This window comes from Chenopodium album, chromosome 16 (assembly GCF_948465745.1).
Source record: "Chenopodium album chromosome 16, dcCheAlbu1.1, whole genome shotgun sequence".
NCBI lineage: Eukaryota > Viridiplantae > Streptophyta > Magnoliopsida > Caryophyllales > Amaranthaceae > Chenopodium > Chenopodium album.
Genome location: NC_137849.1, coordinates 4,356,596 through 4,377,116, shown reverse-complemented (window position 1 = coordinate 4,377,116; position 20,521 = coordinate 4,356,596). Strand labels below are relative to the sequence as shown.

The window sequence follows — 20,521 nt, the reverse complement described above, 5'->3', positions numbered from 1 at the left end:
TACAAAATTAAACCTATTGATTCTTAAAGATATGCGTTAAAAAATGGGTAAAAACAAACAGGTGCATTAAACAAAATAGAATTCACGAGAAAAAAAAAAAAAAAATTATTACGTGAAACATTGATAACTAAAATTTTATAGTCAAATTCAAACATATAAATGTAAGCCTAACAAAAAATTGACATATAACCCTTGCTAATTACAACTTGAATTAAACTACGTGACATTTGAACATAAGTACATAACTTGAACAAATCCGAATTGGATTTAAAACTAATAGCAAACCAAAGACTTTTTTGCAACCTCTATAATAATACATAGGACTCCATTAGGAACCTTCATATTTTTTTGCCTTTTGAGTTCTATTCTAATTTGAGCCTTTTCAAATTAAATAGTACAAAGTATAATGAAAAAACTATAATTTATACTGTATTCCATAAACAACTTTTAATTTAAATACTAGTATAATAATTAGAAACAATTGGAGAAATAGAGAAACTGAAGTTAGGCTTTAATATTAATCAGCTAAATACAGCCATAAGAAGATCCTTGCTGCTTAATATACATAAATTCAGCTTAAAGCTGAAGCCCTAAAAAAATACTAAGTATTATTTTTTGAAAAAATAAAAAGAATTATATGTACACCTACCTAAATAACTCCTAGCAAATAAATAGAAAAAATATAAGAAACTGAGATACCCAGCACTAATAATCTACACAGAAGCTATAATCACATTGTAGATTGGCCAAGCCTTTTCTCAGCGGCGATGGCAGCAGCAACAGAAGGTGGTAAGTGCATTAGACTACTACTACTATGCTCGTTACTTTTATCCGGTGCTGCGGGAGGTGCTACTGCAAACAAGGACTCGACATCTTTCAATGTTAAAATAGGCTGATCTTGATTCTTCTTATTCCCACTTATAAAAGAACTGGAATTTCTACTTTTGTTCAACTTGTAAATGCTTTCTTCAACTGTATCCTTAATCTGTTTAGCCAATGGAAAAAAAAAAAAAAAAGGATAAGAAGCAAAGGTTAAGACTCTGAGCAGAATGAAATTTGTAAAGAAGCATCAATTGTGAATTTAGCAAAGAAAACAAATGTAAAAATAACTGTTTATTTTAAAAAATAAATAAATAAATAAAAAATCCCAAGCTTTCTTCACAGAATAGTTCTATTAACAACAAACCTGAAAACCCAAACAAAAACAAGAGAATAACACTAAAAACTCAATAGCCATGATACTGCAATTATAAATATAGAATACTTTCAAAAGTGGAAAACACATACTAGAAATCGATGAACAGTGGTTTTCCTAGTCTGCCCAATGCGGTGCACTCTGCTGATTGCTTGCGCTTCAGCTGCTGGATTAAGTAGGGGCTCAACAAGAATGACATGCTGTGCTTCTAGGAGGTTAAGCCCATTTGCTCCATGCTGAATTAAGAGGAGTAACACTTGGATAAACTTAGAATCTGACTTCCGTTGATCATTGATCTTGACACAACCCTTTTCTGTCATCTTTTTTCCTTTGAAAATGCTTAAAGCAGCTTGTGATTGTTTTCTGTCATTACAAAATAAAATCATTTAGTAGTCCATCCATCATCAAACCACCCAATTAAATACCTGTATGTTGCTTGGACTAAAGAGCTCCCGATGTAAGCTAAACCCTTTTTCAAGAATCCTGAGCAGGATATCAGCAATAGACACACAACTTTGTAACAAACAGAAGATCAAGAAGTATCAGAATACGTGTCTGATAGATCTGGACTTTTGGAGTATCATTCAAAAGTGTTGAAGGATCTACAACAAGATTAGATTCACCATAACAGAGGCCTTCCCCCACCCCAAAAAAAAAAAAAAAAAAAAAAAAAAAAAAAAAAAAATCATCGAGGGGATGGAATATGCGAACAATTGCAAAATGAAAGGGCATGTTGTAATTCAAGCAAAGGGTGGTAAGCAGTAGCATGAAAAATAGAAAGGAAACAAAGCAGCCTAGAATATGATTCAAATTGTTCTAAAGCTACGTGTTAAATAGGTTTTACAAGGAAATTTAGACATCCAGAAAAGCTCTACCATGGATTTTATACTTAGACATCCAGACAACTAGACACTTTTGAAAATATTGACACAACATATCAAAAGATAATATCTCCCAACAAACAAAACATTCATAAAAATAATTCAGTAGAGTCTGAAGAGGCCCCATTACCTTCCCCCTTTCATACGAACATAACTAATCTCATTAGAAGCAAAAGCATGCTCCAACACATCAAGGACGTCATTCCAACTGGAGAAAACAAGAACTTTAGCCACTGGATCGCTCGACTTGATCCACAGGATTTTCCTTGTAATTGCTTCAATCTTCGAAAAGTAAAAATTAACATGAGCCTCACAGTATTAAACTATTAAAAGATAACAATGTTAACAACTATTATGAAAGTCAGACCCTGATACTTATGGATATGAGTACCTTTGTACTGTATGATCCCTGGACAGATACAGTAGCCTCCAGATTTTCACTTTTTTCAACAGATGATTTACTCTGGCCATCATCAGCCAAGGCAATGCTCTCAAAATCTGAAGGTTGTCGACAAGTAGGGCAAAGCACCCAATTATCATCCATCTTGCTGTAGGAAACCATCTTTCGCTCAGTTATTGTACAGAAACCTACAAAAATAACTTCTGTAATGTAAGTAAACACATAAATTTCACGCGCTGAAGCCAAATTTGGAAGTCATAGAATAAGTCTCTTCTGACAGCCAAAAAAAATTACTACATGAATTACAAAGGTCAGATATTTTGAAGTGAATTAAAAACTCTCATAATTGCAAAGAAACTTTCCGCGCAGGAGGAGAGGAGGGGGGGGGGGGGGAGGTGGGGGGAGAGACTGCACAAACCATACTTTTCACAATAATATATATAGATGTTGGCTTGCTAACCAAAATCATGATTACCCAGCGTTACTGCGTTATTAGATAGGACTTACATTTACAGCACGTTAGATGTCCACACTGAAACACCATTTTTTGATTTTGCAGAATTTCCTGACATACAGGACACATTTCCTCAACCAATCTGGTACTCTTTGCGCTCTCTGGGGAAGGAGTATCTATTAAAGCAGCTACCTCATTATCTGATTCTTCTTTCTGTTTAGAAACTACTAGTCCCTGGAAGAAAAAGACTCATTGATAAGTCACTTATAATAGATATACAGTAAAATAAAGGACATAGGAGGTTCAGTTCCCAACGAAAGCCACATAGTTCCCAACAATAGAATAGTACACATGTTTGAACAAGCAGACCATAAGCCTCTTTGAACAGAAATGCAATGAAGGTCATATGTTCCTAATGATAAAAATGCAGGTAATCTATAGTTATATACCAATAATTGAAATCAGGTGATACAGATCCAAAATTTTCTTTTCGAAGATAGAGTTGTATCTTTATGTAGGATTCTTTAAACATGTAATAGACTGGGAAATCTGAATATGAACTTGTAATTGTAACAACAGAAATATAGAGGAAAGCTTGAAGGATTTTTTATTAATACGAAGATAACGGCTACAATGGAAAGATGGCTAAAGCTACTTCCTTGACTACTTCACTACCCTACTACTACACTACTACTACACTACTTACTACTTTCTCCAATAACAACCTCCTTCTCCTTTCTCCCTCTTTCTCTATTTATAATAAAAACTAAGGACTTACTAACTTAACCAAGACAGTCTAGCATACCCAAAGTGCCCCTCCTTAAATCAGTTTATTACATAACACTGACAAGATAATTGTAATTGCTAAACTACAATCAGGCCTCCAATGCTTCTTCCCAAAACCCTTCATACTTTTAATACCAATTTGTCTCCAGATTTCATTTTTTTTAATACCAAATTGTCACCAGATCATTTTTTTAACCAAATTGTCGTGAACTAAAATAATTTTTTTTTTACCAAATTATTAAAAAAATTAAAGCACTTTTGTCAGCTAGAGGCTGAGCAAATGTTTACTAGAAAAGCCATCCATGTAACATAACCACCAGAGTACATGAAATAAATCATTGGAAGCCATAAATGATGCTATAAATAATAAGCTAGTACCTGCAAATACCGAAGTTTTCCCCGTATTCGTGATAATGTTGCCAATGAAACAAATTTTTCACTCGAATTCTCCACGTTAGCAACTTCAAGTTCTTCTAGGCTTAGAGCATCTACAGAGTTATCATCATCACCGCTTTCTTTTAAGCGTAATCTTGAAGTTGCCATCTTAATTTCATCATATGCACGAAGAACCTGAGCTTGAGCAGTAGCCAACGATCTTGCATGAGCATATTCCTTCTTCATTTCCTGAAATGAAGAAGGTAAAAGGTTAGAATAGTACAAGCATCACACTAAACAACTGCACAACCCATTATAAAATCAGCATCAGCGAGAAGCTAAACAAAAAACACCAAAAATATCACCAAACCATGTCATAATTCTCATAATCAAATTCATAAGACTTCAGAAAGGGGCATAATTAGCAACAACTTAAATGCAAGGAACTTGGCATGGCATACCTCAAGAAGTACCAGGTGTCTGCTGGCCGCTGATATACCTTCTCTCCCCAAGTGTGCCCTGAAATAAGTCCTTATAACACCAAGGATTATTTCCAATTCAGAGGGAAGTTTTGAATCCTACAAAACACAGTATCATGACAAACTCCATGAGCAAGAAATTAATAAATGATATAATAAACTGAATTAGAAAGTTTGAATCAAAACATCATATTGATTCCATCATCCCAAAATCCTGGATAACAGCTCACACATAACACATGTGGCACAGCTCTAACAACATGCTCTAAGTCTTATTTTTGAAGTTAGAAGATAAGGGAGCACAAAGTTCCAACTCATCATTTAAGTGGAAGCACCATGACACTGATTTTAACAGGCAAATACACCACGCTGGGGGAGTAAGGAATGAGATTAAGAGAAGCTCACCATAAACATTTTTGCAGAATCCCTTTTACTTCTGCCTAGATTATTTGGACCTGATGATGCATCAATGTTTGACTTTTGCTCCAAATTCCAATAAAAACGGTTCCTCTCCAATCTTTTCTTCTTTAGATCTACTGCTTCAGCTGATGAGATGAATCCTCCATTGTTCTCTTTTCTAAGAAAGAGCCTAGCCTCATAAGCCTAAGATATGGTAGATAGAAACTTAGAAATATGCCACAAGCAGTAACCTCATTGAGTCTCATAATAAATTTACCAACTCAAGACATACCTGGAATAACTCATCCAATTCACAATGAGCACACAAAGGACCTTCCACATTCATATAACAATTTGGACAGTACCGTATGCGGTCAACATCTTCATCTCTTGGTTTTTCCATCGTCTGATCAATTTCCAACAGTTGGTCTAATAACCTTTTCCGAGCAGCTTCCAGTGAGTCTAAGCCACTTTGAATCGAGTATTTAAGTGCATCTATACTCCGGAAACTGAAAGGAGATTCAAAAAAGAAAAAAGAAAAAAAAAAGTTAAAACATAAGATGACTACCCATTTTAGGATGTCTCAATGTAATCCTTCCATTTACTGTCCAGCTAACAACCAATTTTTGTCTCTGTCAAACCAACTCTTTTGTGCTACTACTATCAATTTTTTAATTCAATATTAACAGCTTCAGTGTTCAGTGCCAAATGATATTTGAATGTTTATACATGGATAGAGTGTTTCAGTAAGATTAAAATTCAATCAATTGATAAATCAGTTGAGAATTCATAGATCAGAAAGACAAATTGGTTGTCAATAAGCATAGCTATTCACCATAACATGGCAACAATTCAGCAAAGACAGCAGCCACACTTCTTAATGAGTCAAGAATATTCAATAGTATCAGCAGGTTCTTATTCATCATAAGGGACATCATTCTCATAGCTTAGAATCAGTCAATGTGAGCTATGTAAGAGCTGGCAACTTATTTCACTTAATAAGGATCATCCTAGAGTTTGCCCATTGGCTTGTCATTCAGAATAAAAACAAATTACAGAGAATTTCAGATCTCTAAGAATACAAAATGTATAGCATACAAGCTTCAAATCACAACAGTTAGAAGAAAAGACTAAAGATTTAGAACCAACCGGGAGTCAATTCTTGCTGATTTTGTAATGTTCTGGCTGTCTAAAATAGCATTTTCAATCCTCCTTGACAACTCATTAGCTGAATCTCTGTTTTGTTCAATTTGTTGGAGGGCTTCTAACCACCAGAGTCTATTCTTGTTTTCTCTGTTGTTTATAGAGTCATCAACCTTCAAAAAGCAATACATTAGTAGTTTTTAGGCACTCAGAAGAAACAAAAGGCAAGATTCAACCACCAAGTACATAACTAGAGAAAATAAAAAAGAACATACAAGAGAATAACATGATTTAGTGAAATAAAATTATCCTAGAGAGCAACGGTATTCTGCAACAACTTAGCTCCATCAGGGGGACTACATGTTTTATCATAAATTTGTTTGCTATACAAGAAAATTTTCAATTTGTTAAGCGGGGCTTTGAGGCAGTTGATGGACCACATGCCTCACCCATACATGAACAGCTCACTGATAGTATGTACCAGATACTAAAATTACATGCATTTTAGAAAGCAGGGTACAAATTTGACATGAAACAACACAGAAGCTAAAAATTAGAAAATCATCTCTCATGGTATCAACAAAACAACAAAAGTCCTTCATGCCCACCAAAACAGAAGGCATAACAAAAACACCACAACAAAAAGGTAGCCACATGAAAAAGGAGGAAAGCTACATTCAGCACTTATCCAGAATTCATGGAACCAAACAGGGCTGCATGCTATGAAGCAAACTGTACCAGTTGTAACTTACAAGTCGGAATTATTAAAATATGAAACATAATCACATCAAGCACAATAATGTTTCTCAACTATGCCTCGAAGAAGATACCAAGTGATCCCATATTCTGTTGTCTTAAGGTATCGTAGATATGCTTGAAATGGGATGTAAGTAATGTAACAAGGTACCATAGAAATTGTTATCTGTTTCTTCACCCTCATATGGACACACTTGGGAGTGAGGATGGTAGGTGCCACCTCCATTATCCAACATCAAGATGTGTAGTATCAATATACTATGACGAATGATCGTCCCAATTGTTAATGAAAGGAAAAAAAGGTCATTATGGCTAAAAGACGCCCATTTCATAATACAAAACGCACAAGCATGTGCATCACAATGCAACGCAACAAACAAGTAGATAGCATAGAAACACAAGTTATGTGTCATAAACTATGCTAGAAGATTTGCAAAAAATTGTCCTTGCTTATCTTTAACATACCAATGCCATGTTACATTTGAGGATTCTGATTTCTGAACATGCAATGACACACGGTGCATAATAAAAATTAGTCAAAATGAAGACAAAAAGTCAAGAGAGTATATACCTGCATATATGACTTCTGGAACTCTTGTTGAGCTTGTGACAACCTTGAGTAAAATCCAGATAAATATTTCTGCTTTAGACCCTCACATATGATAATCAAGCTTTCAATACTAGATTTTTTAACACCTTCTGAGCCATTTGTTGATGAACTGCAGTTCAATTTAGAAGTATCCCTAGCCCTATCTAAAATGTCTTCAGTAACATTTTGAGTCTTCTTTATATGTTCAAAACATGCAGTGATGCCACCACTAATTTGAGAAGGCATCTCTTCAATTTTTCCAGTTAGCTGCCCCCCACAAAATGATACTAGTTGCAAGGTGTTTAAAGCTGATTTGAGAACCTCAGCGAGATTTTGATGTATGTGGATATTTAACAAAGGGTCCACACGGAAATCTTCAGAATGTTCTTCCGCTAAATCTAATGCTTCTTTGTAAAAAGATGCTGCATTAGATAGTTCGCCTTGGATGATCGCTATACCAGCAAGCCCATTCAATGAAGAAACTACTTTCCTTAATGCATCCTCTCCCTCTACCTTAGTTTTACTAATAAGTACCTATAACATCACCCAAAAAAAAAAAAAAAAAAAAAAAAAAAAAAAAAAAAAAATCTATCAGTAATTAGTACAGATGAATCACTTTCCAGCATGTAAGATGAATGATCTAAGTGACAACACACAGATAATATTTCATCCATGGTCATGGGAGATAGTTGAAGAGAACGTAGTCCAGATCCTCCCACTTGAGGGTGGCAGCAAGCTTGACGAAGCTTCAGAAGTGAGTTTAGCAGCTTTGTGGCCTCCAAATGGGTAACAAAGGGATCAGGTACAGACGACGAGGAAGCTGAGAGAAACAACGGATATTATTAAATCTCTACTATTTTCCTCTTTTTCTCCTAGTCTAAAGAAGAATGGATGATTAAGTAAGTATTTCACTTCATAATGAAGGTTTAAAACATTTTGCAAACCTGAGCAATGTCTAGACAAACTCTGACTTTTGAACCTTTCAAGAACTTCACGAGCAAAATCCACACAAGTTTCATGTTGCCGCTGGTAGAAGTGCTCTTCAACTGCAGAGAAAGAAAGCCAGGAGACCTGTTCTTCCTGCGGAGGAAGCTCAAGCTCATCTGCAACGTGTGCCTTTGAGGAGCGCCACATCAACTGTCTGAATATTTGATGCGTGAATGCCATAGCTGCTACATTCTTTCGCTACAAAAGTAAGGTTCACAATCAGGAAAAACAACAGACTTCTAAATGGAAAAGGTAACTCTTCAGACAGCTCCTCCATGCCCTTATACTACCTCCATTTCATATTATGTGCAACGATTGGGTATTTTTGAGATAAAAAAATATTCAATTGTTGCACATAATGTGAAACGGAGGTAGTATGAATTCGCAAGTTGGTTGTGAGACAACAAAATTAGTAACTCAGCTTGAAGATTATTCTTTAATTCTTATTTCTATGGAGGTATTAAGTAATCAGATGCTTTTGGTATCAAAGATCTTTTGTAGACAGCATCTTGCAATAGGGTAAGCCATGAGGACTGAAACAGGCGAGTCATAAGTTTGAAACAGCCTATTCACAACTGTACAGACTACAGATAAGACTGCATAGTTTTGGAATCATGGCCTAGGCAAAAGCCTCCTTAGCAGAGCATTAGGATGATGGTGTGCTGTAAGAGAAATTCAGAAGCACAAAGAAGGATGCACAACCAACTGAACCAAGTATGTCAGAACTCCACTTTTTCTGCTTTTTTCTTAGAAAAAAAAAATACACCATCTTGTAATGTAACTAAGAACATGATCGCTCATAATTAAATAACCCCAATAATATCTCCCAGAGTATGGAGTATGGACACAAATATAAAACACTAGATAATTAAGATAATTAAAACATTTAATAAAGAAAAAATTACATACTTCATATGGTTCTCGTATAACTTCAGCCCACCACCTAGACACATCAAATGGACTTGCTTTTAGGAATTTGAGAAGACCATATAAATCATCTAGTTTCCTTTGGATAGGTGTTCCAGTAATACACCAGCGATGTCTTGCATGTAGACGCAATGCCATCTCTGCTGCAGCAACAACACTACTCTCGACCATTTGAGCTTCATCTAAGCAAATTCTCCACCATAACACCCTGGTCAGAAGGGTTGGAATCACAGGATACCTGTAACAAAATATACTGGAGAATTCTGTAACTTGCTCATTACAAATCACTAAAGTATCACAGCTTACAGCTTCAGATACAGGATATCCAATGTCTTTCCAAGCGAAATATTACACTAGATCATGACAAACACAAAGGCAGAGGAGACATCACTCAGACAGGCATGTAAACATGAAGAAATTTCTAAGACCAACCCCCCCCCCCCCCCCCCCCCCTCTTCTTAAACAAACAAAAAAAATAAAAGATCTAAAAATTTTGGATCCTTTACAACAACAAAAACAACTCTTAAATCAGGAGAGACTGCATTGAATAGAATGGACAAACTGATAAACTCTTAAATCAGGAATAACCTTGGGCACAGTTTATTAGGATCCTATCACAACAAGTACAGAGAACTGGAGAAAATTGTAAAGCTTATACCATCCTCTTAAGATATTATATTATAAGTAAAACATTAAGAACGGCTTTCAACTGAGCAGAATGACTGGGAAAAGAGAGAGAGAGGGTAGTGTAGAAGAAACCTTTTTCCATATCTCATTAAGCGACGATCCCCATCATGCCTCTCTGAATCATGTGATAGATCATCTCTCAGAACATCATACGTCGTCAGCACAATATCAGCTGAGACTAATTCATTGATATCCAATGCAGTGGAATTTGATAATGACTTTTCTTTCACACCTTCGTAGACATAAGTTCTCATGGAGCCTGGATTTGTATGACTAAGAGATGGATAAGCAATCAATAAGAAGCTAAGAACAAAAGAAAGCACAGTTACATGTCAAGCAAAATTCAGTATCATAAGCGTTCAAATGCAATTATTAAGTGAGCCACAAAAATAGCATTACAAAATTTTCTTGATCACTTTGTGCTTGTGGACTTTGGTGAATTATGAAAAGAATTATTGAGGATCCATATAGGAACACAGACCAATAAAATAAAAACAATAGAAACAATCTTGTTTAACTACATAGAGGGGCTTAGAGGACATTCTGTAAAGGATTTTTGAAAAGGCTGTTCTGTAAAGATGATTGAAATTGTCATTCCACAAGGTCTAACAACATCCATTATAGAATAACATAATCCATAATTGAAACCATTACACATATTGCTACAATTGAATTGACATATAATATAAGATTAGACTCTTATATTGTTCATCTATTACCTATAAATGTTTAAAACCATTAGATAAAATACTTCATATATCATATCTCTTATAGTAATTTGTTATTAGACTGCCACATATATAGTCTCCCTATGCTTGTATATATATACTCCCCAACATTAGTTACAACTCTAAAAGATGCATGACTACATTCTTATCTCAATTTTTCACTATTTCTCTATATGTTAACACATTTGTAAAATTTTAGGTGATAATTAAATTTATTAAATAGCACCATTTAGACTAAGGGTCTGTTCTCTTCGAATTATTTTCAGTTCAGTTCAGTTCAGCTCCGCTCCGCTCCAATAAGTTCAGTTCAGTTTAGTTCAGTTCTTAATTTCCTTCTCTCATAAAATATTCAGTTCAGTTCAGTTCAGTTCAATTCAGCTCCAATAAGTTGTTCAGTTCAGTTCAGCTCAATTCAGTCAATCAGAACAGGCCCTAAGGTTATTCACAAACTCCCCTTAGACCATTTGTTGTAATCTTTAAGTACTAAAAAGTATCAATTTTTTAAAATTTTTACTAAAAGATATTAATTGTCAAATTTGTGCATTGCTAAACATAAAATCCTATATGGTAATTTGGTAGAATATGTATATTGTAGAAAGTATAATTTAGGTTAAAAATATAACCATTTATAATAATTATAGTGGTGTATAGCCCATTGGGCCTATGTGCAGCTGAACAATTTAGTTTATAAACATCCATTTCCCAACCAGAACCTGACCCCTTTGACATGTAAATTTACAATCGTAAAGTCAATCCTATTCAATTTGTCAATTCACACTCTAATGGTTGCAAAGCAAGTCATAACACCAAACATCTGCAACTCTACAGCCACAAATTTCTTCCTCTGCATGGACCACATGACTAAGAGAATGTTGCAGAGCTTACAGTACTCAACCCCATGACTTAGAACATATTTATAGTCTACATTTTCTCCTCACTCATCCCCTCTCTTCCTCTGCCCCTCTCCCGGGATGGACTCAAACCCCCACTCAATTCCATGAATGCATATACAAGGGGGAAAAAATGAAATAAAGAACAGAGACATAGGTACATTAGGTAGTACCGAAGTATTTCAGCATGCCACTGAGGCAGTATGGAAGAAGGACAAATAATAAGGGTTGCTGCAGACTCGATCGGAGAGCTAGTAGCTTGCATCAACTGCAAGCAAATTTGGCACACATACTCATTATTCATTATGACGATATCAGCAACATTCTTCTTCCTTCTGTTATTGTTGTGTTTTCCCTTAGAGGTTTCCTTGGTTCTTTGTATTCCTTCTGAGGGTGAATAACCAACACAGTCTGCATGCTGCCATGCATCACAGACATCACATTGAACCCACAATCCTTCATACTTGTAACTTTCACTAAGTGCACCACATACACATTCAACACGCTCTCTTTTCAGTCTATTAATTCTGGTTTTCTCCTTCGCAGTAATATCTGATATACCTCCTGAACAACAGCCTTGTTCAGATGATGACTTGCGATGAGCTAATATACATGCAAGAAGCTCAACAGTTTTTCCCATGCCCATCTCATCTGCAATAAAAATAGATAAAACTAGCATAAACATACAACAAAAGGATATTGCATATGTGTATAGTAATAGGCAGAAAATAAACACATACATAAACTATTCAACTTTAAAAAGCTAACACTTTTAGCATCTTTACATTGTATCCTATACAATGATACAAATATTAAGCATATAAATTTGAGAAGTGATAAAATAACATGTAGCATCTAATGGGAACAGGGAACCTCAAGATGAGAGAGTGGGTTGTCAAAAATGAGACCCATCAGATAAGTTAACATTTTTTTTTTTCTTTTTTTTTTTTTTTTTTTGGGGGGAAAAGGAAAGTTATACTTAAAAAAAAAAATAACTCAAACATAATAAATTTATGGGTCCTCCATCCAACAGTAAATGAGAAGTGATTTTATAAGAGTCTCAGCATTGGACATTTAAGTCTCAAAAATAAAATAGATATTGGGACTCACAACAAGAGGAAAAAAAATCATATGAAAAGCATTTGAGCCTCCAAAGTAAAAATCTTCTAGTGATGCTTGAACAACTCTAGAGTATAAACCTTATCATAAGAACACCACAAATCCCTCATTAGAAAAATAAATTCATCTCACATCTATTAGGTGAACTTGATGCCAAAAACTTCAATACCATCATATATCTTAGCTTCACAACTTCAGCGATGCATTTCATCTCGTTGAGCACTTAAGCCTTAGTTAAACTACTACCCCTTTGTGTCCAATTTTCTTAGTAGGGAGAAGTCAAAATGGCATTAAAATAGATGGGATTGAAGAAAGCTGTTGCCCTGATAACATTCCTATTGAGGTTTAGAGACGTTTGGGAGAAAGAGGAATTGAATGGTTGACAACTTTTTTTCAACAAGATTTGTGGATGTATAAGATGCCTTTAGAGTGGAGGAAAAGTACTATAATACCCTAGTATTAAAAGTTTAAAACAAAGGTGATGTCTAAGATTGTGCCAACTATTGAGGGATCATACTAATGAGTCATACTATGGAACTTTAGGAGAGAGTGATCAAACAAAGGTTAAGGAAAAGTGTGAAGAGCATTATGCAGTTATGTCAGGAGATCGACTATGGAGGCAATCAGGCAATACATAATATGAAACAGCTAAAGGAGATTTATTGGGATAAGAAGAAGGATTTGCATATGGTTTTTATTAATTTGGAGAAGGCTTACAATAAGGTACCAAGGGAGATACTTTGGTGGGCTTTAACAAGAAAAGGCATTTCGTGGAAATATATTTACATCACTAAGGATGTGTATGAGGGAGCTAGCGTGAGTGTGCTTACCTTACTACTATTAAGAAGACTGAAGAGTTCCCTATTACAGTTAAAGTTTATAAAGGTTATACACTTAGCCCTTTTCTTATTGCCATAGTCATGGATGAATTGAGAAGTTCAATATAAGATGATATACCATGTTGCATGATATTTGTTGATGATATGGTGTTGATTGATAAGACGAAAGAAGCGTGGAAAGTAAGTAAGAATTATGGAGACAGAATTTGAAATCTAGCTTGAAGGTAAGCAGAACTAAGATGGTGTATTTAAAATGTAAGTTTAGCAGAGTGGAAAATAGGGAGGCAGAGGTGATAAGGTCTTCCGATCAATTATTCAAAAGGATAAAGAATTGGATGGAGATATAGCTCATAGGATCAAAGAAGGTTGGTTAGAGTAGAAGAGTGCAATGAGGTTTTTATATTGTCCTAACATGCCTTATAGATTAAAAGTAAATTCTACCAAATGACAATTAGGTCTGCATTGTTAAATGGTTCAGAATGTTGGGTTACATCCATTGAATACAAGATGAGGGAGAAACGCTTAAGGTGATTTGGCCATATAAACGGGAGACCAAGAGAGGCTTCAGTAAGGAGGGTTAAAGAGTCCCAGAGTGTTGGGATCGCGAGGGGTAGGAGAAGACCTAAGAAAACTTGGAAGAGGGTGGTTGAGAGTGATATGAATACTATGAGGATTAAGGAAAATATGGTGTTGGATAGGCGGAGAGGAGGGAGAAAATTCATGTCGAGGACGTGTCAAGATTTTAGTATTTACTTTAATTATGTAATCAGCTCATGTTTTTGCAAACTTTACTTATTTCATTTGCAACCTTTATGTGTTTTACTTGCATGTTTTTCCACTTTTTTATCCCCTTACCAATCTTTTAATATTCTATTAAATTTTTGTTTGTATTCTCTATTTTGTTTCTCACTTTACACACCTTTTTTTCCAAACTTTTATTAAATTGATCATCTTGCTATGCTCTTTTTCTTTTACGAACATTTCCTTATGATGATTCATGTTAACGAACCCCAAATCATTTTGGGACTAAGGCTTTGTTGTTGTTGTTGTTGTTGTATAAAGTTATCTAATACTCGAGTCAACTCTGAGATGTGAAAGAACAACCAAGCACAAGAAAGAAAAAAATAAAACTTAGCATAACGGGAGCACATCTTACCCAAATTATTTATTAATCAATATTCGTTATAAAGTCACTATTTAACATTTTAATTCACACAAAATAATCTTTTAAAAACCACTATATCAACATGGACCCAAACATGAACATGGTTTTTTGAAAAGGAATTAAAACATGATTCATTTTCCCAAATTGCAAATTCTTAAGTATTACCTATATAAATGATTTACACTTAACAGGTGATAGCTACATTTACCAAACAAAAACACACACACACACACACACCAAAATACAGAAGAGATTATAAAATTAATCAAAGACTCTTACCAGCAAGAATACCGCCAAAGACATATGAAGGGGCGATCTCTTGACACAAAGAAACGTTCCCACTAGCAAAAGAGAGGGGAAAAAGAAGGAAAAGGATAAGAGAAAAGGCTAGACTAATGGAAAGAATGAAATTAGGACAATTCCGCTCTAAGTGAGAAAAAAAATTCAAAGAATATAAATATTAAAAAAAAAACGCACAAAATAGGAAAAAAGACATTCAACTACAGCAATCATACTTATCCTTCGTATTTGAAAAGTCTGCCTAAATAAAATTGGGGGAAAAAGGAACTCTATTGAGACATAAATGGAAGGAAACCATGGTTTACACATGAAATACTTTGCCCTACTTATCAGCCAACAAAGACTTGGCATGTTTGACTAAAATTATCCTACTGTCCACCACTCAACAACAAATTCCAATCAGAGTATCAACCACAAGAACAGTGCTTAACTATGAAGCACAAACTTATGAATTTTTTGCATCATTGTGAACCACCCTCAGGTCCTTACACATTATTGATGTCAAAATTATCCCAATTTCAAAAGATTGCCCCACATGTATCCAGGGGAATAGTGACATGACGACATTGATGATCCTACAGTTCTACCTCCCATATCATCTATGTGAAACAAAGATGGCCCAGCATAACATGAGCACCCCAGTAGTCAGCACCATATTCTCAAAGATTGGCACAGCACGAGACACGACAGGTAGCCCACAGGCCAACACATTCAATTAATACAAGGTGTACAGACTACTGACTATGTGAACAGTGTGAAAAAAAATTGCACATACATGCTTCTCATTCTAACCAGATATCTCCACTTACATATTTCATACCTCTCTAGGCCCTACTAAATGTTGTGACCACATTATTGCATCTTCAATTTCATGTTTCATCACTTTCAAGACAGGCTCTATGATCCATATTTGAGTCTCACTAAAACCATAGGCCCTTGTAACCACATTATTTCAAGGTAAAAGAATATTCTATGAGACTCTTTGATCCATATTTGAGTATCACTAAAACCATAGGCCCTTGTAACCACATTATTTTAAGGTAAAAAAATTATTATATGCCACTCTTTGATCCATATTTGAGTACCACTGCTGTACAGCCTGTACCCCAATAAGAGCATCATAGGTTATGGAAATACAAGGTAAAGCTACAACACTATCAGGGGCCTAAAATTGAGCAAAGGGGATCGGTGATAGTCATAATCATATAGTTTTTTCAAGTACATATAAATATAGAAGTTACATTTCTAGTTCATATTAGAACATTTAGGGGCATATCTGCATGGTTTGCTCGAGTTGTGCTATACTACTCTCTGTTTTCATATTTTGATGTTTTTAGGTGATTTCGATACAAATAGATTATCTTGCACGAGGATCGCAATGCATCTCTTCAGAATAAATGAGTTGGAACGGAGGAAAATGCTTATGAAATAACTCGTGTTCACTCTTTTGCTCATAACTTTTGATCTATAAATAATGGAGTGAATTTAATTGGATTGGAAAACGGACTTGAAGGTCACACGCCAATATTCTATGAGAAATAAGCTATTTCAATGATTTTTGCACACCGACAGGTTTTCTTGAGCGCGCCACCCCAATTGAGCCAAAATCGCTATTTTTAAAAGTTGGTTTCACAATCGATTAGGGTCGAATGCAAGCGGAGCCCAAATTCTTCGTTTTTAAGGATTTTTGTTTATTGCCTATTAATACCCATTGTAAAAGCCATGAAAAGGGATGCCTTATTTTTAGTGTGGTTTCTTAAGAGCTTAGAATGCTTTTAGTTAAATTCCAAAGTACACTGAATACAATATTGCACCTTTAGATCTCTTTCTCCTTGAATGAGAAATATTGTAATTTCAAAGGTATTGTTCATATTTGCTTTTGCTCTCTATTCCTTTATTGCAATTATTCTATCTTTAGATTTTTATAATGTCTTCAATTATGTTTATTGCTTATGTTATTTTCAACATGTATGAGTAGTTTAATTTTCTAGGGTTGAGAATCTATGAATGAACGAAAGGGATTAAATTTAGGTGAAGCCTTAATGGTAATGATGGGGTCGGCTAGATGAGTTAATTTTCTAGGGTTGAGAATCTATGAATGAACGAAAGGGATTAAATTTAGGTGAAGCCTTAATAGTAATGATGGGGTCGGCTACATGAGCCAAGATTTCATCTCTAGTGATCATCAACCATGATCCTCTCTCTCTCCCTACCCTTCTCTCAACTGCTAGGTGCTTCTTTTAAACTCGTTTTAACATATTATCCTTAGCTCCTTCCATCTAAGTCACATTAGGTCTCACCCTCTTTAAGACTATCCTATTCCCACTATTCTATTTTCCTTCCCGTCACTTCTTTTGTTTTTCGTTTCACATACCAAACAAGTTTCTCCTTTTTATATTTACTGAACTTAAATTATTTTTGCTAAACTTAAATTAGTTTACTGAACTTGATTTATTTTTACTGATTCCCTATTATATTTGATTATTTGTTCTTTGAAGTTACTGATCTAAACTGATAAATTTATTTATATTGTTTATACTGAACTTAGGGTTTGTTCTCTTCGGTTGAGCTCCAATCAGTTCACTTCAGTTCAGCTTAGAAAATCAGAACAGGCCCTTAACTTAGTGTACTAAATATTATGTTTTAAAGGGGAAAATAGCAAGGCTTTAATTGGATCCCATTCCTCTTTCTATTTTAAATTAAAACATTATTTGCTTGGTTTCACAAAATATTAATGGAGGGTAATTACAATTTATGTTTGCTGTCGATCGGTCTATCCTTCCCCTTCCTTTTATTACTTACACTTTTCTACTAGTGTGAAACTGTAAACATCTAATTTTACGTTTTATTTATCTATTACCACAAATTACATTGCTCTTCATTTAGCATTTGTTCTTTATCATTGTATATCCTTTGTCTCTCATTGTTAAGAGTATTAGACTACTAGTATTAACATCATTATCATTGTAAAATGAGATATTAGTTGTAGTTGCAACCATCATCCTTTCCTTATTAATCGTGCTTATCCAAAAATGTTTCAATATGACTCTATTGCTATTGCCGAACCCCTCCTAATAACCTTTCAGAAAATGTCGATCACAAAGAGCTAGTTAGAAACAACTGCTCAAGTAATTATAGGACATGGATGCATACATATTGACCATCCCAAAAACCTAGTTTATGGATCCAATTTCTTCACATTATTTAACCTCAAACCATAGGGATTTTCTCTTCATCCTCTGAAGTAAATGAGCTGTTTTTTTTGTGGGAGAGAAGACATTTGCAAAGAATATGTAACCAAAAAACGAAGAACTACAAAGACATACCTAAATGGGTTGTAGAACATTTTCGACGGAGACTCCAAAAAATCCACAACCACACACATAGGAGAACAATAAAAAATATTTTCCCATGCAACTGAATCCTGCAAAGCACCCCTCTCCCTTTGTACCATCCAACAAGCAGCCCGACGTTGATATGGTCTAAGCTCAGGGAGTAAATCAGGCAACTCAGCATCCAGCATGGGACAATCTCTACATAATACAGTAAGCATAAATGGTTAAGTAAATCATCTAATGAAGCACGCGTATTCCAAGTTTTCAACAATTCCATATAAAACACTCACTTTGATCGTTTAATGGCTTCATAAAATCCACCAACATCAAAATTTGAATCTTTGAAGCTGCCATTATCCACCTCCGAATTCAAATCTTCTTCAATTTCACTCGATACATGGACCCCATACCGAGCCTCAGAAGCTGTCAACTCGGGCCGAAGCCAAGCCATTACACTCATCATGCTCTTCTTCCATGCTAGCCTAGTGTTATCTAGAAGTGATGTACAAGCACTAAATGCATCTTGAAGTATCTCCACCCTAATCCTAAGTGAACATACATCCTCACATAACCTAACCCCGAAAACCGGCCTCATTGTCAAGAACTTCATACTAACTAATTGAACTAACCCGGTAATTCCATCATCACTCCCATCAAATTGCCCACATACAACCACATCACGAGCTTCGATACCGTTAACTACCCTCCTACTAATAAACTCCAAATATATGTTTTCAGACGAAAACACAGGCCAATACCCTGATTTTATTCTAACAACACGCTCATTCACATCACATAACCTAACCCTTAAGAAAATTTCCTCATTCAATTCAAACCCAATAAATTCAGGACTATAATTCAAATTATGGAGTACAATTTCAGATAAATCTCTATGTTCTAATGAATCCCAACTACTTTTATCAACATCAAAAAATAAAGGGGGGTTTTGAATATTACCAAAATCATCAACTTTGAGATCATTAGCTAAATTAGCACCTGGGTTTGCTGTATTTTCACCATAATTGCTTGTGCTTCCATTCTCAAAAAATCTCACAGAACGCCGGGGTTTCTTTTTTATCCTACCCATCTGAAAAAATTGCCAAAATTCAATCAAAAAAAGCAACCATTGCAGAAATTTGTTGAATGAATTGAGTTTAGAAACCCAGAATTATGGGAATTGAAAGAAAGTATTGATATTTGATATGGGTTGTGTAAATTAGAGTGATAACTTGAACAGAGGGAGTTAAGAATGAGTCAGGAGAGCAGGGAAAAATTATCTCGAGGATTTTGTGTAAATTGATGATTTTGTTTGTTACTTATACTAGATTAACCCGTGCGATGCACGATTTTAAAATAAGAATTGAATTATAGACTTTTAACATGTAATGAAAGAAAATAACTTCCTCGTTTTTTCTAACTAATTTCTAATTAAATATAAATATACAATTCTCAAAAGCGCATAATTTTTATATATAATTGAGAAATTTCAATTAAATTATTTATTAACTATTGTTAACAACTCGTAAATAACTAAATAGCATAATATGGGTAGAAAACCCAAAATTTAAAATTTAAAATTTAAAAATTCAAATGGAATATATTTTCAAAGTTATGTTAAATAGGGTAGCTTAAAAAGGAAAAAATTAAATAAAAAAGTGACACATAAGCAATAATGACATCAGTGGTTGTTATTATAGTATATATATAGAATAGATATAGAAGTGAAAAAAGAAAAAGAGTCAACCAAAATTAATCTCCGATAATAACATTCCTATTTATCTTCTATCATAAAAAAACTACTTGTATTATTTTTAAAAAAATGATTAAAAATGTCTCATTTTATGAAAAAAAAATGGAAATCGACTCATGGGTGGTTTTCGAGAGACGAGAGTTGGGGAATGGGCGGTTTTCGAGAGATGAGAGTTGGGGAAGGGAGGGGGAAGGTTTGAGGGTGGACGTTTTACGGGATAGAGGAAGAGAGGGGGAGGTTTTTCTAAGGTGGGGGAACGTCGGTTGCGATTTGCGGGGACGAGGGAAGGGTGGGGTGGGGTTCCAAGAGGAGAGCCAGGTTAATATGTCATATTAAC

General features: G+C 34.8%; 1 protein-coding gene across 2 annotated transcripts; it reads right to left on the bottom strand.

The window, feature by feature from the left end:
- Window positions 1–490: 490 nt before the first annotated feature.
- Window positions 491–19,702, bottom strand: LOC145586112 (uncharacterized). 2 transcript variants are annotated; one of them, XM_081642854.1, is made up of 19 exons: window positions 18,725–19,702; window positions 18,426–18,632; window positions 15,079–15,140; window positions 11,850–12,327; window positions 10,131–10,331; window positions 9,354–9,609; window positions 8,402–8,642; window positions 8,114–8,277; window positions 7,440–7,991; window positions 6,119–6,285; window positions 5,262–5,478; window positions 4,976–5,173; window positions 4,553–4,669; window positions 4,095–4,340; window positions 2,984–3,164; window positions 2,468–2,664; window positions 2,207–2,358; window positions 1,288–1,558; window positions 491–985 (listed from the first exon to the last, which is right to left on the bottom strand). In XM_081642854.1, exons 1-19 carry the CDS (start codon window positions 19,519–19,521, stop codon window positions 731–733), a joined length of 4,959 nt encoding a protein of 1,652 aa, XP_081498980.1. In that variant the 5' UTR covers window positions 19,522–19,702; the 3' UTR covers window positions 491–730. The 2 variants fall into 2 exon arrangements, with proteins under 2 accessions (XP_081498980.1, XP_081498981.1); XM_081642855.1 differs by lacking the exon at window positions 15,079–15,140 and having other exon boundaries at window positions 18,725–18,925.
- Between the last annotated feature and the right edge of the window lie 819 nt (window positions 19,703–20,521).

Excerpts from the sequence above, each read along its gene's own strand:
- LOC145586112 (XM_081642854.1), bottom strand. The coding sequence starts at position 19,521 with ATGGGTAGGATAAAAAAGAAACCCCGGCGTTCTGTGAGATTTTTTGAG. Across the intron at positions 8,643-9,353 it reads TTATACGAGAACCATATGAA|CGAAAGAATGTAGCAGCTAT; the intron begins GTATGTAATTTT and ends TTACTTTTGTAG. Across the intron at positions 6,286-7,439 it reads TCCAGAAGTCATATATGCAG|GTTGATGACTCTATAAACAA; the intron begins GTATATACTCTC and ends TGCTTTTTGAAG.